At 38.5% G+C, this 20,058-nt stretch overlaps 3 protein-coding genes across 5 annotated transcripts in view; 1 reads left to right on the top strand and 2 right to left on the bottom strand.

Moving 5' to 3' along the window:
- Positions 1-1,028, bottom strand: part of ftcdnl1 (formiminotransferase cyclodeaminase N-terminal like 1) — a 48,614-nt gene extending 47,586 nt beyond the window's left edge. For both annotated transcript variants that reach the window (XM_061918723.1, XM_061918725.1), the window contains exon 1: positions 835-1,028. The gene's annotated coding sequence lies outside the window, so the exon portion shown is untranslated. The remainder of the gene's footprint in view (positions 1-834) is intronic.
- lg13h2orf69 (linkage group 13 C2orf69 homolog) lies at positions 552-9,506 on the top strand. Of its 2 annotated transcripts, none has more exons than XM_061918727.1 (3): positions 552-1,066; positions 4,676-4,806; positions 8,925-9,506. In XM_061918727.1, exons 1-3 carry the CDS (start codon positions 893-895, stop codon positions 9,400-9,402), a joined length of 783 nt encoding a protein of 260 aa, XP_061774711.1. In that variant the 5' UTR covers positions 552-892; the 3' UTR covers positions 9,403-9,506. The 2 variants fall into 2 exon arrangements, with proteins under 2 accessions (XP_061774711.1, XP_061774710.1); XM_061918726.1 differs by having other exon boundaries at positions 555-1,066; positions 4,676-4,914.
- Positions 9,507-13,400: 3,894 nt separating this feature from the next.
- The window catches only part of stk17b (serine/threonine kinase 17b (apoptosis-inducing)), a 32,441-nt gene continuing 25,783 nt past the window's right edge, over positions 13,401-20,058 (bottom strand). Inside the window, exon 7 of the mRNA XM_061918722.1 lies at positions 13,401-14,822. Coding sequence (XP_061774706.1) covers positions 14,594-14,822 — 229 coding nt within the window. The 3' untranslated portion in view covers positions 13,401-14,593. The remainder of the gene's footprint in view (positions 14,823-20,058) is intronic.

Here is a 20,058-nt window from a genome sequence, read left to right as displayed (position 1 = left end):
TGCCAGCGGACCGTTGCGAGTGGTAATACGAGAGAGAAGGTGCGAATCAATTACATTTCTTTATTTTATCTGTAGATTCTACAATTTGGCACCCCCTGCAACAGATTGTGCCCTGCTTGCATCGCCTGCCAGAACACCGGTCCTCAAAGTGTTTATAAAGTGTGACATTAGATTTTTAACAAACTAACATAACATTATCCATTCATCCATTCATTTTCTACCGCTTGTCCCTTACGGGGTCGCAGGGGTGCTGGAGCCTATCTCAGCTGCATTAGTCCAGGTCAATTACAAAGTAGTCCTTTTCTGTTTAGGCATAACTGGAAATGTGGTTTTATCTTGTTCAATTTGACTTATTTTAATATATATAATTTTTTACGGTTTAAAAAAGCAAACTTATTTTTCAATATTTTGGGAGGAATTAAACGATTAAATGTATTGTCAATTGAAGATTAAATGTATTCTTTCTCGTTTTCACGGCCGAAGAGGAAATCAAGACAGTAATCATCTTGAAGCCTGTGCAGTTTCTTTGGGTTGCCAAAGTTGACGTCACTGACATGCGCACTAAGGCGGTTAATCGCCACTACACGAGCATGTCTGGAAAAAAAACAGCGTCTCTCTGTGGGCAAATAAAATGAAATAAGCAACGAGAATACTTGCATATGACCCACTTTCATTTGAGATTGATACACGATAAGATGATTATCTTCAAGAAGACAATACACAATAATAATAGCAAAATAAGGCCATTAGTAGGGTGGCGTTAAAGCGACAAAGAAAACGATGTTTAGCAGAGGTGGCTAACGTTAGCTTGCAGAGCAGCAAATTAAATGCTACCTGAGAGCCTGTCTCTTAAGTTTTCATTGGGAATTTGTCTCGCCTGGTCTTCAAAGCAATGGCTTCTACTCCACGACTGCATGCATCCTCCAGCTGTCCAACTGGCCGAATGATCCATAAATTGCTGGCTGTGTGTGGAACCACAACCCACATGAAAAACGACCTCCTCCTCCTCAAGCCTGAAGGACCTCAAGTCAACAAACATCTGGTCTTCTTCCACGGAGACATTCAGGTGAATACATGAATAAGCTAGGTACAATTCTACTAAATGACGTATAATTCTATTTCTTCATGATCTATCCAATTTATTCCATTTTATTTATAACGTGTTTCTATCAACCTATGCTATTTATAACCTACCCTATTTATATTATATTCTATTTAAGTTATTATTCAGATTCTGATTGGTGGTATTTGAACATAATAGATTACAAATAATGCATCACATTTTTACATTTTCTTTACACCATGTCCAAAAATGAGAAGGAAGAAGCAAGGTTTATTTAATCCTACCTCTTTTTCACTTCATATCAGTTACATACACGTATATTGACTCTCTGTACTCTATGTGTACACATTTCAAACATTTTACATATAACAATCAGTGTAGTGTTAATACACCGGATTTCTTCGTAACCTGGTAAGTCATTTATAATAAGATAAATAAATAAATAAAATATGTCCTTCTTAAAGTTTAAGATGTTTACCAAGATTGTTCTTCTTTGTATTTAGTAAACACTTGTAGTTTGAATAGTTTCTTAAAGTGGATCATTTTTGTACATTGTTTCACTTCATTTAAAAAAAATAATATTTATTTATTAATTTGTTAGGGAAACCATAAAACAGGTACTGAGAAAACAGACACGTTTTTTGTATCACCTTGCCCCCCAAAAAATAAAATACAATTTTTCCAACAACAACAAAAATAAAACACAAACAAATATACAGAGAAGTGTCACTGAATAAAAACAAGAAAATTAAAAAAAGAGTTGACGTAAGTGGAAAATTTCATTGTCAACAGTTAATGTCACATTTATCCTATAGTGTTTTTAATTTAGCTATGTAACTAATTATACAGTCCCAGGTCAAGTCAAATTGTTTTGGTGTACCTTTCAGAATATACTAAATTTTCTATAAATCTCTCAGAAAAATATGAGGTCCTTAAGCCATAGGGAGGCCTCGGTAGCAAACTGTGATTTCCACTACAATAAAATCTTTCTACGAGCTATTAATGATGCAAAGGCGATACTATCCCTAAAAGTCTGCTTAATTTTTTGATAGTTTGGTGGAATTCCAAAAATAACCAATTCTGCATAAGGTGTCAACTTAAAATGTAGTGCATCTGCAAGATGTTTAAAAATATTAATCCCGTAGGCTTTCAGACAGGGAAAGGACCAGAACATGTTTGGCATGTTTGCAGGAGTCGATTGACAGCGATTGAGAATGGGGGGAGGGAGCTGTGCTTTTTTCATCCGACGCTAAAAGTGCATGCGCTGCTAAGCTCTTTTTACAAGAGCTCCGATGTAGGGACCAGGTCATATTGTCAGTTATCTGCACCCCCAAGAACTTAGTGCTGCTTACTATCTCCTCCGCTGTGCCGTTGATGAAGAGTGGAACGTGGGTGGATTGGTGCTTCCTTAAGTTGACGATGATCTCCTTGGTCTTGTCGACGTTCAGGATCAGGTTGTTGGTTCAACCAGATGTTTCACCTCCTTCCTGTAGTCCATGTCTTTGTCTTTTACGTGAATGTCACAGATGAGGCCCACTACTTTGTGTTGTCAGCATACTTTCCCACACCTACATATTGCGCTCTACCACTGTATCGAGCACTATTCTCTGGATAATCCAATCAAGATATATATATATATATATATATGTATATATATGTATGTATATACAGTATATATATATATGTATGTATAAATATATATATATATATAAATGTGTATATATATATATATATATATATGTGTATATATATGTATATATATGTATGTATGTATGTGTTTATCTATGTATGTATGCATATATGTGTATGTATGTATGTATGCATGTATGTATATATATTTATATATATATATATATGTATGTATGTATATATATATGTATATATATGTATGTATATATATGTATATATATATATATATATATATATATATATATATATATATATATATATATATATATATATATATATATATATATATGTATGTATGTATGTATACATATATCGTATTTTTCGGAGTATAAATTACTCCGGAGTATAAGTCGCACCTGCCGAAAATGCACAATAAAGAAGGAAAAAAACATGTATAAGTCTCAATGGAGTATAAGTCGCATTTTTAGGGGGAATTTATTTGATAAAACCCAACACCAAGAATAGACATTTTAAAGGCAATTTAAAATAAATAAAGAATAGTGAACAACAGGCTGAATAGGGGTACGTTATATGACGCGTAAATAACCAACTGAGAAGGTGCCTGGTAAGTTTAACGTAACGTATTATGGTAAGAGTCATTCAAATAACTATAACATATGGAACATGCTATACGTTTACCAAACAATCCGTCACTCTTAATCGCTAAATCCCATCAAATCTTATACGTCTAGTCTCTTACGTGAATGAGCTAAATAATATTATTTGATATTTTACGGTAATGTGTGAATAATTCCACACATAAGTCGCTCCAAACTATGAAAAAAAACAGCGACTTATAGTCAGAAAAATCGGTGTATACATATATGTATACATACAAATATATATGTATGTATATATATATATATATATATATATGATGTATGTATGTATATTTATATATATATATATACATGTATACATACATATATATGTATATATACATATATGTGTGTGTGAAGTGAAGTGAAGTGAATTATATTTATATAGCGCTTTTCTCTAGTGACTCAAAGCGCTTTACATAGTGAAACCCAATATCTAAGTTACATTTAAAGCAGTGTGGGTGGCACTGGGAGCAGGTGGGTAAAGTGTCTTGCCCAAGGACACAACGGCAGTGACTAGGATGGCGGAAGCGGGGATCGAACCTGCAACCCTCAAGTTGCTGGCACGGCCACTCTACCAACCGAGCTATGTCGTGTGTATATATATATATATATATATATATATATATGTATATATATATATATATATATATGTATATATATATATATATATATATATATATATACTAGGGTTGTTCAGTATACCGGTACTAATAAAGTACCGCGATACTTATTGTTTGAAATCGGTACTATATATATTATACTATACTATAATGCCTTTAAAAAAGTATTGGTACCATTCTTTCATCTGTGTCCTTTGCTTAAAAGGTCTGATAGCAAACAATGAGTCGAGCACTTGACATTCATACTTTGTTGTCAGTTGTTGTAAGAAGTCTGATTTTTGCAATTTGTTTAGATTTTTGTCAGGGTTGAATTAGTAGTCTTCTTCTACTCACCCCACTGCTGTTTCATTGTTACGCATATGCCTCCTTTTGTCCCCTGTGGGATGGCGGTAGTACTGAATACATAAGAAACCCACATTTGAATGTTTGTTCTTCATGGCGCTTGTGTGTTGTATTCCAGATTATTTGTTTGGGTGTGGTGCTTTTATGGTGTTTGTGTTATGGGATTACAGTTTCAGGATTAAAATGATGTATTGGTGAATCAAACCAGTAACGTGAAGTGAGTTGTATCCATCCATCCATTTTCTACCGCTTATTCCCTTTCGGGGTCGCGGGGGGCGCTGGCGCCTATCTCAGCTACAATCGGGCGGAAAGCGGGGTATAATGTTGTGTAAAATAGTGTGTTTTTTTCTGTTGTTCAGAACTTTCAAGATGAGATGGTCCTGCAGCCAGAGGGTGTCCAATGGCTGTCCTGGAGTCTGGAGCAGGTGGCGATGATGCTGGGTGCTCGTTTCCCTCAAGACCACATTTGGGTGATACGAGCGTCACGCATGTACTTACACAAGTTCAGCTCCTACCACAACTTTGTAGAGAGTAACTTGTTTGGAGCACCACAACACGCTCCATACTCACACAACGCTGGAGCTCTTCGCCACCTCAGGTTGTTAGTCTTCTTTCACATTTTAGTGATAACTTGTTTTTGACAAAGTAGCAATGTGTACATGAAACAACATTTATTTAATTGGATCATCAGATGAGAATGTTGATGTACACATATACATATGGACCCTGAAAAAAATGATCTGATTATGACGTGCATTTTCATGCATCTCACCTTGAATCGGAATACTTTACTTTGACGTACGCAGAACATAACAAAAAGGTGTTATTTCTGCTATGGCGCCATCTTTTGGACGAGTTTGCTCACTGCAGATGCTGAAGAAGCATTAGACTTCCACTGTAAACAAACAAGGTTTTGTGCATTTCTGCTTGTTCGACGTTATCACTGTATGTTTTTATAATTTTTTCCTTCTGTTCACTTCTTTTGTTTTACCTTTTTCTTTTTTAAGTGGAGCTGTTTTGTGTTTTATGTTGTGATGAGGCTAGCATTTAGCACTTAAAACAACTCGCTGGCTGAGACGACAACTGGATCCTATCTTTTTTATTGTTAAGTTAATGATAAAGGACCAATCATTGTCACACACACTATGTGTGGCCAAATCTGTCCTCTGCAGTTGACCCATCCCCTAATTCACCCCCTGGGAGGTGAGGGGAAGTAGTGAGCAGCAGCGGTGCCACGCTCGGGAAGCATTTTTGGTGGTTTAACCCCCAAACCTCCCTTGCATTGTTACATCGACACATGACACTCAATACTAAACTTTTGTTTTTGCTAGTCCCGTTTTAAAACAGCACACTCAACAGTATATAACGCTACGTCTGTACATGTTGAATGTGGTAGACAACAGCAAGACAATTGCTTAATTCCAAGACTATTTAATTTAGTCACAGCTCCACCACCAAAGGAAAGCCGACATCAAAGACATGCGCCGTAAGGATAATTCTAACCCGAATTTTGGAAGATGTGTTTTCATGTTCTACAATCCGAATGACTATGGGCATTGACCAAACGTCTCAATTAAATGAAATTTTGATCCGAACGCCCTGCGATCATGTGGTGGCGACCTGTCCAGGGTGTACTCCGCCTTCCGCCCGATTGCAGCTGAGATAGGCTCCAGCACCCCCCGCGACCCCGAAAGACACAAGCGGTAGGAAATGGATGGATGGATGGGTGTTATGGGTTCTTAAGGCGGCCGCCTTAACAACAAAGAGCCACCACCTAAACTTAAGTCTTAACAAGCTGCTCCGCTTAGTTCTGCCTCTGTCAGTATGCACCCATCATTATCCCACAGAACCAACTGATTGATTACACGCAGAGCAGCAACAGCCATTCAGCAGTTCGTATTCAGAGCGCATGTAACAGCCAATCAGTAGTGCATAGATAGATAGATAGATAGTACATTATTGATTCCTTCAGGAGAGTTCCTTCAGGAAAATTAAAATTCCAGCAGCAGTGTACAGAGTTGAGATCAATTTGAAGAAAAAAGTAAATAATGGGGGTTTTAAAGGAAACAAAATTGAGAAATATTACAAAAAGAATAAAAACAATGGGAATAACAATATAACAGTATAACAGTAAAATAATATTCAGAGCGCATGTAACAGCCAATCAGCAGAGCGTATTCGGAGCGCATGGAATCAGTATTCCTGTGGTGGGGTGAGCAGAGAGATAAGCAGGTAAGCATAAGGCAGCAGACTCTCCCCAAATTATAATAAACACCTCCCAGTCAACTACTAGTAACATCGCTATGAGCCTGTTGACGTTCTAGAAACATAAGCAGCAGCTCAGCTCGCTCACAGTCCATGAGGTGAAGGCTAATTAGCTTTTAGCATAACATTAGCTCACTGTGCGGTGTGTGCGTGATACGGACAGCAAAGCCCTGTCTGTCTGAGAGAAAAACTAGCATTATTTACCTACAGTTAACAACTAAGTTATTTCACTCTACCTTTTTCTGTGTTAAAGCAGCAAAAAAACAACATGATGGTAAATGAAGAGTTTCCTAAAGCTGTCTCTAATAGTTTATATAATAATGTAACTGCATCATAAAGCCTACATGAACTCCATGGTGTTCAGGGATGAATAGTCGCTCCTATTTCTATTGTACTATTTTTTTCAGCTAGTTACATTATAAATTAGTAATGTAGCAGCCAAGTTTTGAATGACAGGGTCCCTGCTATCACATGTTGATAAAAATATAACATTTACTGTATTTTTCGGAGTATAAGTCGCTCCTGCCGAAAATGCACAATAAAGAAGGAAAAAAACATATAAGTCGCACTGGAGTATAAGGTGCATTTTTTGGGGAAATTTATTTGATAAAAACCAACACCAAGAATAGACATTTGAAAGGCAATTTAAAATAAATAAAGAATAGTGAACAGGCTGAATAAGTGTACGTTATATGACTCATAAATAATATCTGAGAACGTGCCTGGCATGTTAACGTAACATATTATGGTAAGAGTAATTCAAATAACTATAACATATAGAACATGCTATGTTGTGGACAAAGGGGTGTACCTCGCCCCAACCTTTCTTGTGAAAGACTGAGCATTTTTTGGGAAGCTGTTTTTATACCCTATCATGGCACCCACCTGTTCCCAATTAGCCTGCACACCTGTGGGGTTGATGAGCATTCCTCAACTTTATCAGTATTTATTGCCGCCTTTCCCAACTTATTGTCACGTGTTAATGGCATCAAATTCTATAGTTAATGATTATTTGCAAAAAAAATTTTTTATCATTTTGAACATCAAATATGTTGTCCATTCATCCATCCATTTCTACCGCTTATTCCTTTTGGGGTCGCGAGGGGCGCTGGTGCCTCTGTAGCATATTCAACTGAATATGGGTTGGAAACGATTTGCAAATAATGTCATTCCGTTTATATTTACATCCAACACAATTTCCCAACTCATATGGAAACGGGGTTTGTAGTTGTAATAATTGTAGTAGTTGTAATAGTTGTTGGGGTCACATTTACAGAAAGTTAAGGAATTCCCCCATCACAACCATATTTACTGTTTATATTCTGAGAATTAGCATCCCCTGCAGTGGAAGTTAGTTAAAAGTTGTCAAGATTAATAGTTATTCATCCATCCATTATCTTCCGCTTCTCCCTGTCAGGGTCGCGGGGGAGGCTCAAGTTATACAAAACACAAATGTCCGCTGTAGAGGACGCTGACTCTCAGGAAGTTCAAATGTCAATGAAGGATCCGTCATACCTTACAAGTTTTACTTCATCAAATGTGGAAACAGAAACAATACGTTTACTCTGGTCTAAGGTCATTTATACAACAGGAGCAGTCAGCTGTTTTTAAGAAATGTTAGTCAAAGATCATTTATATGACAACGCATTAGTGTTTTCAGGAATGTGCCGCTAAAATGTGAGCGTCTCTCCCAAGTTTATAACTGAACTTAAGGTCAGTGTGATGTCATTTTCGGGCCGCCAGTTAAATAGCCTTGATCTGTACTATTTAACTTACTTGAAATACTTCTGTCATTCCCTTCAAAAAAAGTTTTTTATTTGTAATTATTAACTGTTGTGAATACTTTGCAAACTATAAACTTTCCAATGAGGTGAATAACCGTAAATCACCTTTTATTCTGAAAACTGTATTTGTGGTTATTTACTGTTAATACAGGAATATTGTCGAAGTTAAAATAAATAAAAAATACAGGATTATTTTGCAAATTTAAAAAAACATTTTAATGCAGCACAATCGGCCTATTTTTTAATTTTATTCCATCATTATGGTAAATTTCTTGACTTTGGATATATGTTAGCATTTACTTGGCGAACATTGGTTCAATCTCTATTGCATCTCAGGTGAGCGGGAGTCTACCCCAGCCGACTTTATATGCCGGGACTGGTTAGTGGAAACAGGTTGATAAAGTAAGCATTCCTAGTGTTGAGCTCCGTGTTAGAGATTCCAACCCTCTCCCTCCTGACTGTGAGGCCAACTGGCTGACCACCACTGTAAAAAATCTAACTTCCTTCTTGTGGAACTTGTTCAACTGAAAGTTGATTTTGAGTCTGGTCTGGCTTGCAGGGCGCTGCTGAGCCACGCTATGGCACGAGCCGGCCTGCCGAATGGCTTCCATCCACAAGGAGACACTGCCAGCATCCCAGCAGGGTTTTCTTTGACCGTAGTAGGTTTCAGCAAAGGCTGCGTTGTCCTAAACCAGATGCTGTGTGAGTTGGGCGGCGCACGGGCAGACCGACAGATGCGGGACTTTGTCCAAAGCATCTCGAACATGTTCTGGCTGGACGGTGGACACCCAGGAGGAAGTGAAACCTGGGTGACAGACAAGCAAGTGCTACGCCAGCTGGCCAACAGCGGAATTGGCATCCACGTACATGTTACCCCGTACGAGGTGCGTGACCCCATGCGGGCTTGGGTCGGTCGTGAGCACAGAAGCTTCATCGAGACCCTAGAAGAGTTTGGAGCAAGTCCATTCCACAAAATCCACTTTGAAGATGAACCACCTTCGCTTGAAAATCACTTCAGGGTCATCCAGGACTTCTGACTAATTAAGTAAAGTTGCATGTGCTAAAAAAACATGTATATATATGTTATGTGTCTGCTCAAAGCTTGTCATCTAAAGAATCTACAAAGGATCATTGAATCTTACTCTTTTCATTCTTTCTTTTACTACACTCTTTTTGCAAAACTCATACAATATAAAAATTACAATGTACGACATGAAGTCCACCTATGTGTACTTTTGCTTTCATAAGCATTTATTTATATATATATATATATTTATTATATGTAATGTATGTGTATATATACATACATATATATATATATATATATATATATATATGTCCTAAACCAGATGCTGTGTGTGAGTTGGGCGGCGCACGGGCAGACCAACAGATATATATATATATATATATATATATATATATTACATTGTACAACATGAACACGTATTTGTACTTTTTCATATATACCGTATTTCCTTGAATTGCCGCAGGGCATATAGTATGCGCCTGCCTTGAATTACTGCCGGGTCAAACTCGCTTCCCAAAATAATTGCGCATGCTTAGTATTACCGCCTGGTCAAACTCGTGACATCACTAGTGACACTTCCCCTGTCATCATTTTCAAAATGGGGGAGGCTGATTTCAATACCGGTAATTTGAAATCGCATAAAGGGAAGAAGGTTAAGAGCTATTCAGTAGGATTTAAGGTCCAAGCTTACATGACACTCAAATTTTTACTGCATACCTTTGGTAAGCGCAGGAGTGAGAAGAGGTTTTAAATTAATTAGCCCCCCGGCAGCAATTCAAGGAAATACGGTATACAAAATCCAAAACCAGTTAAGTTGACACTTGTGTAAAACGTGAATAAAAACATAATACAATGATTTTGCAAACCCTTTTAAATCTATATTCAATTGAATACACTGCAAAGACAAGATACTTAACGTTCGAACTGGAAAACTTTATTTCTGCAAATATTAGCTCCTTTGGAATTTGATGCCTGCAACATGTTTCAAAAAAGCTGGCACAAGTGACAAAAGTTGAGGAATGCTCACCAAACACTTATTTGGAACATCCTACAGGTGAACAGGCTCATTGGGAACAGGTAGGTGTCATGATTGTATATAAATGCAGCTTCCATTAAATGCTCAGTCATTCACAAACAAGGATAGAGCGAGGGTCACCACTTTGTGAACAAATGCATGAGCAAATTGTTCTAGAACAACATTTCTCAACCAGCTATTGCCAGGAATTTAGGGATTTCACCATCTACGGTCCGAAATATCAAGAGGTTTAGAGAATTTGGAGAAATTACTGCATGTAAGCAGCAAGGCTGAAAACCAACAATGAATGCCCTTGACCTTCTATCCCTCAGGAGGTACTGGATCAAAAAACAACATCAGTGTGTAAAGGATATCACTACATGGGCTCAGGAACACTTCAGAAAACCACTGTCGGTAATTACAGTTAGTCACCACATCTGTAAGTGCAGGTTAAAACTCTACTATGCAAAGCCATTTATCAACAACACCCAGAAACACCGCCGGCTTCGCTGGGCCCGAGCTCATCCAACATGGACTGATGTAAGGTAGGTAGGTTAGTATGTAGGTATGTTTTGTCTTTGCAAGTACATTAAATGCAAAGTGGAAAAGTGTTCTGTGGTCTGACGAGTCCACATTTTAAATTGTTTTTGGAAACTGTGGATTATTACAGCTTCAACTCTTCTGGGAAGGCTGTCCACAAGGTTGCGCAGTGTATATATAGGAATTTTCGACCATTCTTTCAATAGCGCATTGGTAAGGTCCTGATGTTGGTCGAGAAGGCCTGGCTCTCAGTCTCCGTTATAATTCATCCCAAAGTGTTCTATTGGGTACAAGTCAGGACTCTGTGCAGGCCAGTCAAGTTTATCCACACCAGACTCTGTCTTCCATGTCTTTCTGGACCCTGCTTTGTGCACTGGTGCACAGTCGTGTTGGAAGAGGATGGGAGCATGGAATCGTCCAAAATGTTTTGGTATCCTGGAGTATTCAAAGTTAATTTCACTGGAACTAAGGGGCCAAGCCCAACTCCTGAAAAACAACCCCACACCATAATTGCTCCTCCACCAAAATTTACACTTAGTACAATGCAGTCTGAAATGTAGCGTTCTCCTGACGACCTCCAAACTCAGACATGTCCATCAGATTGCCAGATGGAAAAGTGTGATTCATCACTCCAAAGAAGGCGTCTCTACTGCTCTAGAGTCCAGTGGCGATGTGCTTTATGCCACTGCATCTGATGCTTTGCATTGGACTTGGTGATGTATGGCTTAGATCAGGTGTAGGGAACCTGTGGCTATTTTGATGACTGCATCTGGCTCTCAGATAAATCTTAGCTTACATTGCTTAACACGATAAGTAATGAATAATTCCGCTGGAGATCACGATGTTAAAAATAACGTTCAAAATACAAAACATTCGCACGCATTTTAATCCCACTTTTCTACCGCACCTGTTCAAGAAATAATGTTATTAAAAATAATTAGTGACTTATAATACTCTAAAAATGTTGAGTTTACTTAAAAAATTCACAAATTTAGTTGTATTCAGTGTAAAAAAATATGATATGGCTCTCACGGAAATACATTTTAAAATATTTGGCTTTCGTGGCTCTCTGTCAAAAAGGTTCCCGACCCCTGGCTGAGATGCAGCTGCTCGACCATGAAAACCCATTCCATGAAGCCCTTTGCGTACTGTACGTGGGCTAATTGGAAGGTCACATGAAGTTTGGAGCTCTGTAGCAACTGACTGTGCAGAAAGTCGGCAACCTAATTGCCACTATCCACTTCAGCATCCGCTGACCCCTCTGTCACTTTACCTGGCCATCCACTTTGTGACTGAGTTGCTGTCGTTCCCAAACTCTTCCATTTTCTTATAAAAAAAAGTTGACTTTGGAATATCTAGGAGCGAGGAAATTACACGACTGGATTTGTTGCAGAGGTGGCATCCTGTGACAGTTCCACGCTTGAAATCACTGAGCTCCTGAGAGCGGCCCATTCTTTCACAAATGTTTGTGGAAACAGTCTCCATGCCTAAGTGCTTGATTTTATACACCTGTGGCCGGGCCAAGTGATTAGAACACCTGATTCTGATCATTTGGATGGGTGGCCAAATACTTTTGGTAATATATCGTATGTTGCCATCCAAGCAATGTTATCATGGATGCCCCTGCTTACTTCAGCCAGACTGCCAAGCCACAGCCAACAGTGTGGCTTCATAGTAAAAGAGTGTACCTACTAGACTGGCCTTCCTGTAGTCCAGATCTGTCTCCCATTAAAAATGTGAAGTGTAAAATACCACAACGGAGACCCCGGACTGTTGAACAACTTAAATTGTACATAATTGTGAAATAATTCCACCTGAAAAGCTTTACAAACTGGTCTTCTCAGTTCCCAAACATTTACTGAATGTTGTTAAAAGGAAAGGCGCTAACTTTTTTGCAATGCGTTGCTGCCATTAAATTCTAAGTTGATTATTTGCCCCAAAAAAATTATTTTCAGAAATTAAATATATTTTCCTTGCAGTTTATTCAATTGAATATAAGTTGAAAAGGATTTGCAAATCATTGTATTCTTGTCCTTATTTAGGAATTACGCCATGTGCCAACATCACTGTTTTTGGGTTTTGTAAATATAAATATATATATATATAAATATATATTTATGTAAATATATATATATATATAAATATGCATTATTGAGTTCTGTCATATATATATATATATAAGTATGTATAGTACTGCATAAAGTACAAGTATTTGAACTGTCATTACATAATTTGATCTGACCAAATCAATTTATTTACACTTAATGCTAATTTGTTGGTATTTTCCATCCATTCATCCATTTTCTACCACGTGTCCCTTTCGGGATCGCATGTTTATTAAAAATGTATTCATTGCATTAATTAAGTTATTTCATCAGCAGTGTGACAAAATGTCCCCAAAAGTTTGTTTGAAGATAAAACCATCAAATGTGTGGAATCAAACAACAAAGGACTTTTATTACTTACAAATCTTTAATGAGCTTTTTGCACTAGTGTAGATAGCATGTGCTTGGTCATGATGAAGTTGTTTTCTTACAGTCAGATTGCTCATACAAAGTATTTCTGGAACACTGGCTTGTGCTAATGGTCACTTGGTGTCAAACATCTGTCAATTATAAAAGCTGAAGAGGGAAGAAGTTACAACAAAGTAGCAAACAAAAAATTAACAATTCAGAACTGCTGTTGAACAAATCCATCTTCTTTATGTCGCTGTCAACAAGAACAACTTCTTGTTGGAACTACTTCCTGTGTCGCTTGTCAAACGTGACCATGAGGTTTAAAAGAAACAAGCATCTTTTTTCACACATTGTCCGCAATATTCCAAGTAAAATATGACAATACAGTACAACACAGACTTTGGAACAATAAATCAAATTGAAACAACAATGGAACTCATTTTGGTGTCTTGAATGTCTCACCATAGCAACGGTATGCACCTGTTTACCTGCTCCTCTTTTTACGTGCTCACCTATACCCCCTAACATCAGCAGCATCTGCTTCCTTCTAGAACCTTCCAAACATCACACTTTGACTTCCCAACACAACCAGAAAAATATATTCGCTTCCAACAATCCATGGACGTATGACAAAAAATCATATCAAGTCAGAGTCCAGCACATAAATATAAATACTTAACAACAGTATAGGAATGAAAAGCTGTTCATTAAAGTACAGACGTCATCATTGCAATAATCCTAGTCAGAAGTGCTAAATCCGGTTTCATTTCTGCAGGTGCATTAATAATACACAACATATTGAAAGTAATTTGTCACCTGAGAAAATAAAGGCTTTTATATGCAGAACCATCTTAAAGCGGAAACCTTAAAATTATTTTCTTAAAACCCTGAGCTAAATGCTCCAAACCTTGCATACACTGTGTACGTTGTGTTTTTCATGTGGCACGGTTGAAGTTTAGATATAATAAGAGTAAGAAGTACAAATAGAAAAGATTCAAGCTAAGCAGCGTTTCCCTCATTGCACATCAAATATAAAGAAGCAGATACAAAAACTAATCAATATTCATCTTTACTGACTAGCATCAATATTAATCAATTGTCAGGTTGGCTGATCAATAATGTGATTATCTTTGCTGCTGGTAAATTTGTCATAAAGTATAAATACACTTAAAATACATTAAAAACTTTTCTCATAAGTCAGCGTCTCCAAGAAGCCCTTCCTCGTCCACGCGGAACCTTTTAGCACGCGGCGACTCCAGGAAGTTCTCCTTGTCCTCGGGGTCCTCAGGGGGCGCCGCCCACTTAGCGCCAAGACTCCTCTCACGCACGCCGCGGGTGCCAGTGGGTTCAGGACTTGTGCAAGGCTGCTGCTGCCAAAGCCAAGGATGACCGATACACTCTGAAGCACTTGGTCGATCTCTGTAGTACACAAAAGTACATTTACTACCTAGTACCATCCTTGCAAAACATATAAAGTATACAAAGTAAAACATTTACTGCATACAGTACTACTTTTCTAACAAAACACTACAAAATAAAAAAAAGGGTACGCACGCTCATTTAAACGCGCGCGCGCAAAATCTGAAAATCTTACCAAACTACACTTTAACACTTAATAAACATGCCCATATTTGTTTATCCGAATGTTTGAGATCTGGTTGTTTGTGGTGATCCCATTCACTGTGCTACTAAAGGGGGACTGAACCTTTTTTGTGTATGAGACAAGAACCCGTCTATCTCTTGTCTGTGTTCTCTAAACATTAAAAAAAAAAACTGCTAGCAAGAAGCAGCTAACATTGCAGGTAATTAAGATTCATATATTTTGCCTATAAAGCCCAATAAAAAAACATCTACAAACCAACAAGGTTTTACAGTAGGTGTGGAAATTATTCAGACCCCTTTAAAATGTTCACTCTTTGTTTCATTGCAGCCATTTGCTAAAATAAATAAAAAATTCATTGTATTTCTTAATAAACACTTAGCACTCCATCTTGACAGAAAAAACAGAAAAGTAGACATTTTTGGAAATGTATTAAAAAGAAAAACTGAAATATCACATGGTCATGAGTATTCAGACCCTTTGCTGTGACACTCATATTTAACTCACATGCTGTCCATGATTTCTGATTCTCCTTGAGATGGTTCTTTTGCTTCATTGGAGTCCAGCTGTGTTTAATTAAACTGATTGCACTTGATGAGGAAAGGCACACACATTTCTAAGAAAATAGAGCTCACAGTGCATATCAGAGCAAATGAGAATCATGAGGTAGAAAGAACTGCCCAAGGAACTCAGAGACAGAATTGTGGAAAGACATAGATCTGGCCAAGGTTACAAACTAATTTCTGCAGCACTCAAGGTACCTAAGAACACAGTGGCTTCCATAATCCTTAAATGGAAGAGGTTTGGGACGGCCACAACTCTTCCTAGAGCTGGCCGTTAAGCTTAACTGAGCAATCATGGCTGAAGAGCCTTAGTAAGAGAGATAAAGAAGAAGCCAATGATCACTATGGCTGAGCTCCAGAGATCCAGGAGGGAGTCAAATATCACTGCAGCTCTCAACCAGTTGGGGCTTAATGGTAGAATGGCCCAACGGGAGCCTCTCCTTTGTGCAACATATGAAAGCCCGCATAGTTTGCCAAAAAAATACAAATAGGACTCCAGACTATTACAAATAATATTCTCTGGTCTGCTGAGACCAAAACTGAAATTGTTGGCCTTAGTCAAGAATGGGTGAGAAGAAAACCAGGCACTCATCACCTGCCCAATACAATCCCAACAGTCAACCATGGCGGTAGCAGCATTATGGGGTGTTTTTTAGCTGCAGGGACAGGTCAAATTGTTCCAATTAGAGATGTCCGATAATATTGGACTGCCGATATTATCGGCCGATAAATGCTTTAAAATGTATTATCGTAAATTATCGGTATCGGTTTCAAAAGTAAAATGTATGACTTTTTAAAACGCCTCTGTACGGAGTGGTACACAGACGTAGGGAGAAGTACAGAGCGTCAATAAACCTTGAAAGCATTGACTTTGCGTGCCGGCCCAATCACATAATATCTACGTTTTTTCACACACATAAGTAAATGCAAGGCATACTTGGTCAACAGCCATACAGGTCACACTGAGGGTGGTCATATAAACTACTTAAACACTATTTTAAATATGCGCCACACTGTGAACCCACACCAAACAAGAATACATTTCGGGAGAACGGCCACAGCGTAACACAACATAAACACAACAGAACAAATACCCAGAACCCCTTGCAGCGCAAACTCTTCCGGGACGCTACAATATAAACCCCCGCTACCCTCTACCCCCAACCTCGACCCCGCACACCTCAACCTCCTCATTCTCGCTAAGGGAGAGCATGTCCCAAATTCCAAGCTGCTGTTTTGAGGCATGTTAAAAAATAATGCACTTTGTGACTTCAATAATAAATATGGCAGTGCCATGTTGGTATTTTTTTTCTCGATAACTTGAGTTGATTTATTTTGGAAAACCTTATTACATTGTTTAATGCATCCAGCTGGGCATCCATCCATTCATTTTCTACCGCTTGTCCCGGTTGGGTCGCGGGTGGTGCTGGAGCCTATCTCAGCTGCATTCGGGCGAAAGGCGGTGTACAACCTGGACAAGTCACCACCTCATCGCAGGGCCAACACAGATAGACATACAACATTCACACTCACATTCACACACTCGGGCCCATTTAGTGTTGCCAATCAAACTATTCCCATGTTTTTTGGCGGTTGGAGGAAGCCGGAGTACACAGAGGGAACCCACACAGTCACGGAGAGAACATGCAAACTCCACACAGAAAGACCCCGAGCCAGGGATTGAACCCAGGACAATTCAGGACCTTCGTATAGTGAGGCACATGCACTAACCCCTGCACCCCCGTGCTGCCCCCAACGGGGCATCACAACAAAATTAGGTATAATAATGTGTTAATTCCACAACTGTATATATTGGTATCAGTTGATATCGGACTCGGCAATTAAATGTTGGACAATATCAAAATATCTGCAAAAAAAGCCATTATTGGACATCTCTAGTCGCAATTGACAGTACAGTATCCTGGAAGAAAATATGTTCCAGAGTACTAAGGACCTCAGGCTGGATCGAAGGTTTACCTTCTAACAAGACAATGACTAAGTAAACAGCTAAAATACCAAAAGAGTGACTTCGGAACAACTCTGTGACTATTCTTGACTGGCGCAGCCAGAGCACTGACCTAAACCCAATTGAGCATCTCTGGAGAGACCTGAAAATGGATGTCCACCAACATTCACCATCCAACCTGACAGAACTGGAGAAGATCTGCCTGTTCAGGTGTGGAAAAACTTGTTGCATCATTCCGAGGAGGAATCATGGCTGTACAAGCTCAAAAGGGTGTTTTTACTCAATACGGAGCAAAAAAGTCTGAATATTTATGACAATGTGATATTTCAGTTTTTCTTTTTTTTTAAATTTGCAAAAAAATATTCATCATTTTTTTCTGTCAAGATGGGATGCAGAGTATACATTAATCATTAATAAAAAATAACTTTTGTGATTTTAACAAATGGCTGCAATGAAACAAAGAGTGAAACATTTAAAGGGGTTTGAATACTTTCTGTACACGCACGCACGCAGACACACACACACACGCACACACACAGAGGGCTGTAACTAGGATTTAAAAATACCGAGGTCAAAAAACCGTGGTTCAAGAGGAGCTTTGGAAGGCTAAAAACATGTGTATCCCAACAGCATATATATTACCTTGAGCAACACTATGAATTTCCAGACAAAAAAAAGGTTCAATTGGGGTAGAACTATCACGTCTTATATTATTCAACATCTTTAACAATCAGCATGATTTTGTAACAGTTCACATTTTTTAGTAATATGCTGTAGTTTTGCATATTAAACAATTTTAACATCAATAAAACATACATTTTAATCATTTCCATGGTTGCAACTATAACAAAGGATAGAACCCACAACTTTCTGTTTCACAACTGGGTATTATTGACACGTGCCACGAAAGCTACCGGAAGTTTGAGAGGGAAATATGTTGTCATATTATTATCATGATGTGGCCAGAAGTACGTTCGGGGCAAAATTTTATACGAAGGGCCTTGTCATTAAATAATTCACATTTGACATGTGCTGTGCTTCTTTACGCAAAACAGGCGCCCCACAGATCGCAAAGGCCTACGCGCAGCTAAGTTTAGGGTGGGCGGGCTTGATCTCTGTGAACAGAACATGGCTTACATAAACATTGTTATTTTCCTGACAAAGTTTCACATCAATTTCATTCAACTGAAACCCACAATAGTTACATCAATATAATTTAATGTAATATTATGTTATGTTGACAGCAAATTTCAGATCGGATGATGTTTATAATAAAAGTGGATGTCATTGTGTTACGCTGCTGGAGTTGCAGCCGGCAGGGCATTACCAAAGATCGTATATTGTGAGAAGATGATTGCATGGTGCTGTACAGGCGCGGTACAGTACACAAAGTACATTTTACATCAGTCATATCTTCTTTTTGTCACTTAAAGAAATACAGAGGACCTGGACTCGGTCTCCTCAATGGTAGTTACGGCAATGCACACACACACCACGACTTTGTATATATACAGTGAAGAAAATAGGTATTTGAATACCCTTCTATTTTGCAAGTTCTCCCACTTAGAAATCATGGAGGGGTCTGAAAATTTCACGGTAGGTGCATGTCCACTGTATGAGAGATAACCTAAAAAGAAAAATCCAGAAATCACAATCTATGATTTATTAACAATTTATTTGTGTGTTAAAGCTGAAAATAAGTATTTAAACACCAACATTAATATTTGGTAGAGTACCCTTTGTTTGCAATTACAGGGGTCAAACGTTTCCCATAGTTCTTCACAAGGTTTGCACAGACTGCAGGAGGGATTTTGGCCCACTCCTCCACACAGATCTTCCCTAGATCAGTCAGGATTCTGGGCTGTCGCTGAGTAACACAGACTTTCAGCTCCCTCCAAAGATTTTCAATTGGATATAGGTCTGGAGACCGGCTAGGCGACTCCGGAACCTTGATATGGTTCTTACCAAGCCACTTCTTGGTTTTCCTGGCTGTGTGTTTTGGATCATTGTCATGTTAGAAGATCAAGCCACGACTCATCTTCAATTATCTGACTGAGGGAAGGAAGTTTTTGGCCAAAATCTCCCAATACATGGCTGCAGTCATCATTTCCTTAATACAGTACAGTCGTCCTGTCCCATGAGCAGAAAAACACCCCCAAAGCTTGATGCTACCACCTCCATGCTTCACAGTAGGAATTGGTGTTCTTGGGATGGTATGCATCATTCTTCTTCCTCCAAACAGGCATAGTGGAATTATTTTGATCTCATCTGTCCACAAAACTTTCTCCCATGACTCCTCTGGATCATCCAAATGGTCTTTGGCAAACTTAAGATAGGCTTTAACATGTGCTGGTTTAAGCAGGGGAACCTTCCGTGCCATGCATGATTTCAAACCATGACGTGTTAGTGTATTGACCAAGTCCTGCCGTGTCGTCCTGGGCTGATTCTTCACCTTTCTTAGCATCATTGAGACCCCACGAGGTGATATCTTGCATGGGGCTCCACTCCGATTAAGATTTACCGTCA

This window comes from Nerophis ophidion, linkage group LG13 (genome assembly GCF_033978795.1).
Source record: "Nerophis ophidion isolate RoL-2023_Sa linkage group LG13, RoL_Noph_v1.0, whole genome shotgun sequence".
NCBI classification, from domain to species: domain Eukaryota; kingdom Metazoa; phylum Chordata; class Actinopteri; order Syngnathiformes; family Syngnathidae; genus Nerophis; species Nerophis ophidion.
This window is presented reverse-complemented; position numbering and strand designations above follow the sequence as displayed.

Excerpts from the sequence above, each read along its gene's own strand:
- lg13h2orf69 (XM_061918726.1), top strand. The coding sequence starts at position 893 with ATGGCTTCTACTCCACGACTGCATGCATCCTCCAGCTGTCCAACTGGC. Across the intron at positions 1,067-4,675 it reads TCTTCCACGGAGACATTCAG|AACTTTCAAGATGAGATGGT; the intron begins GTGAATACATGA and ends TCTGTTGTTCAG. Across the intron at positions 4,915-8,924 it reads GGAGCTCTTCGCCACCTCAG|GGCGCTGCTGAGCCACGCTA; the intron begins GTTGTTAGTCTT and ends TCTGGCTTGCAG.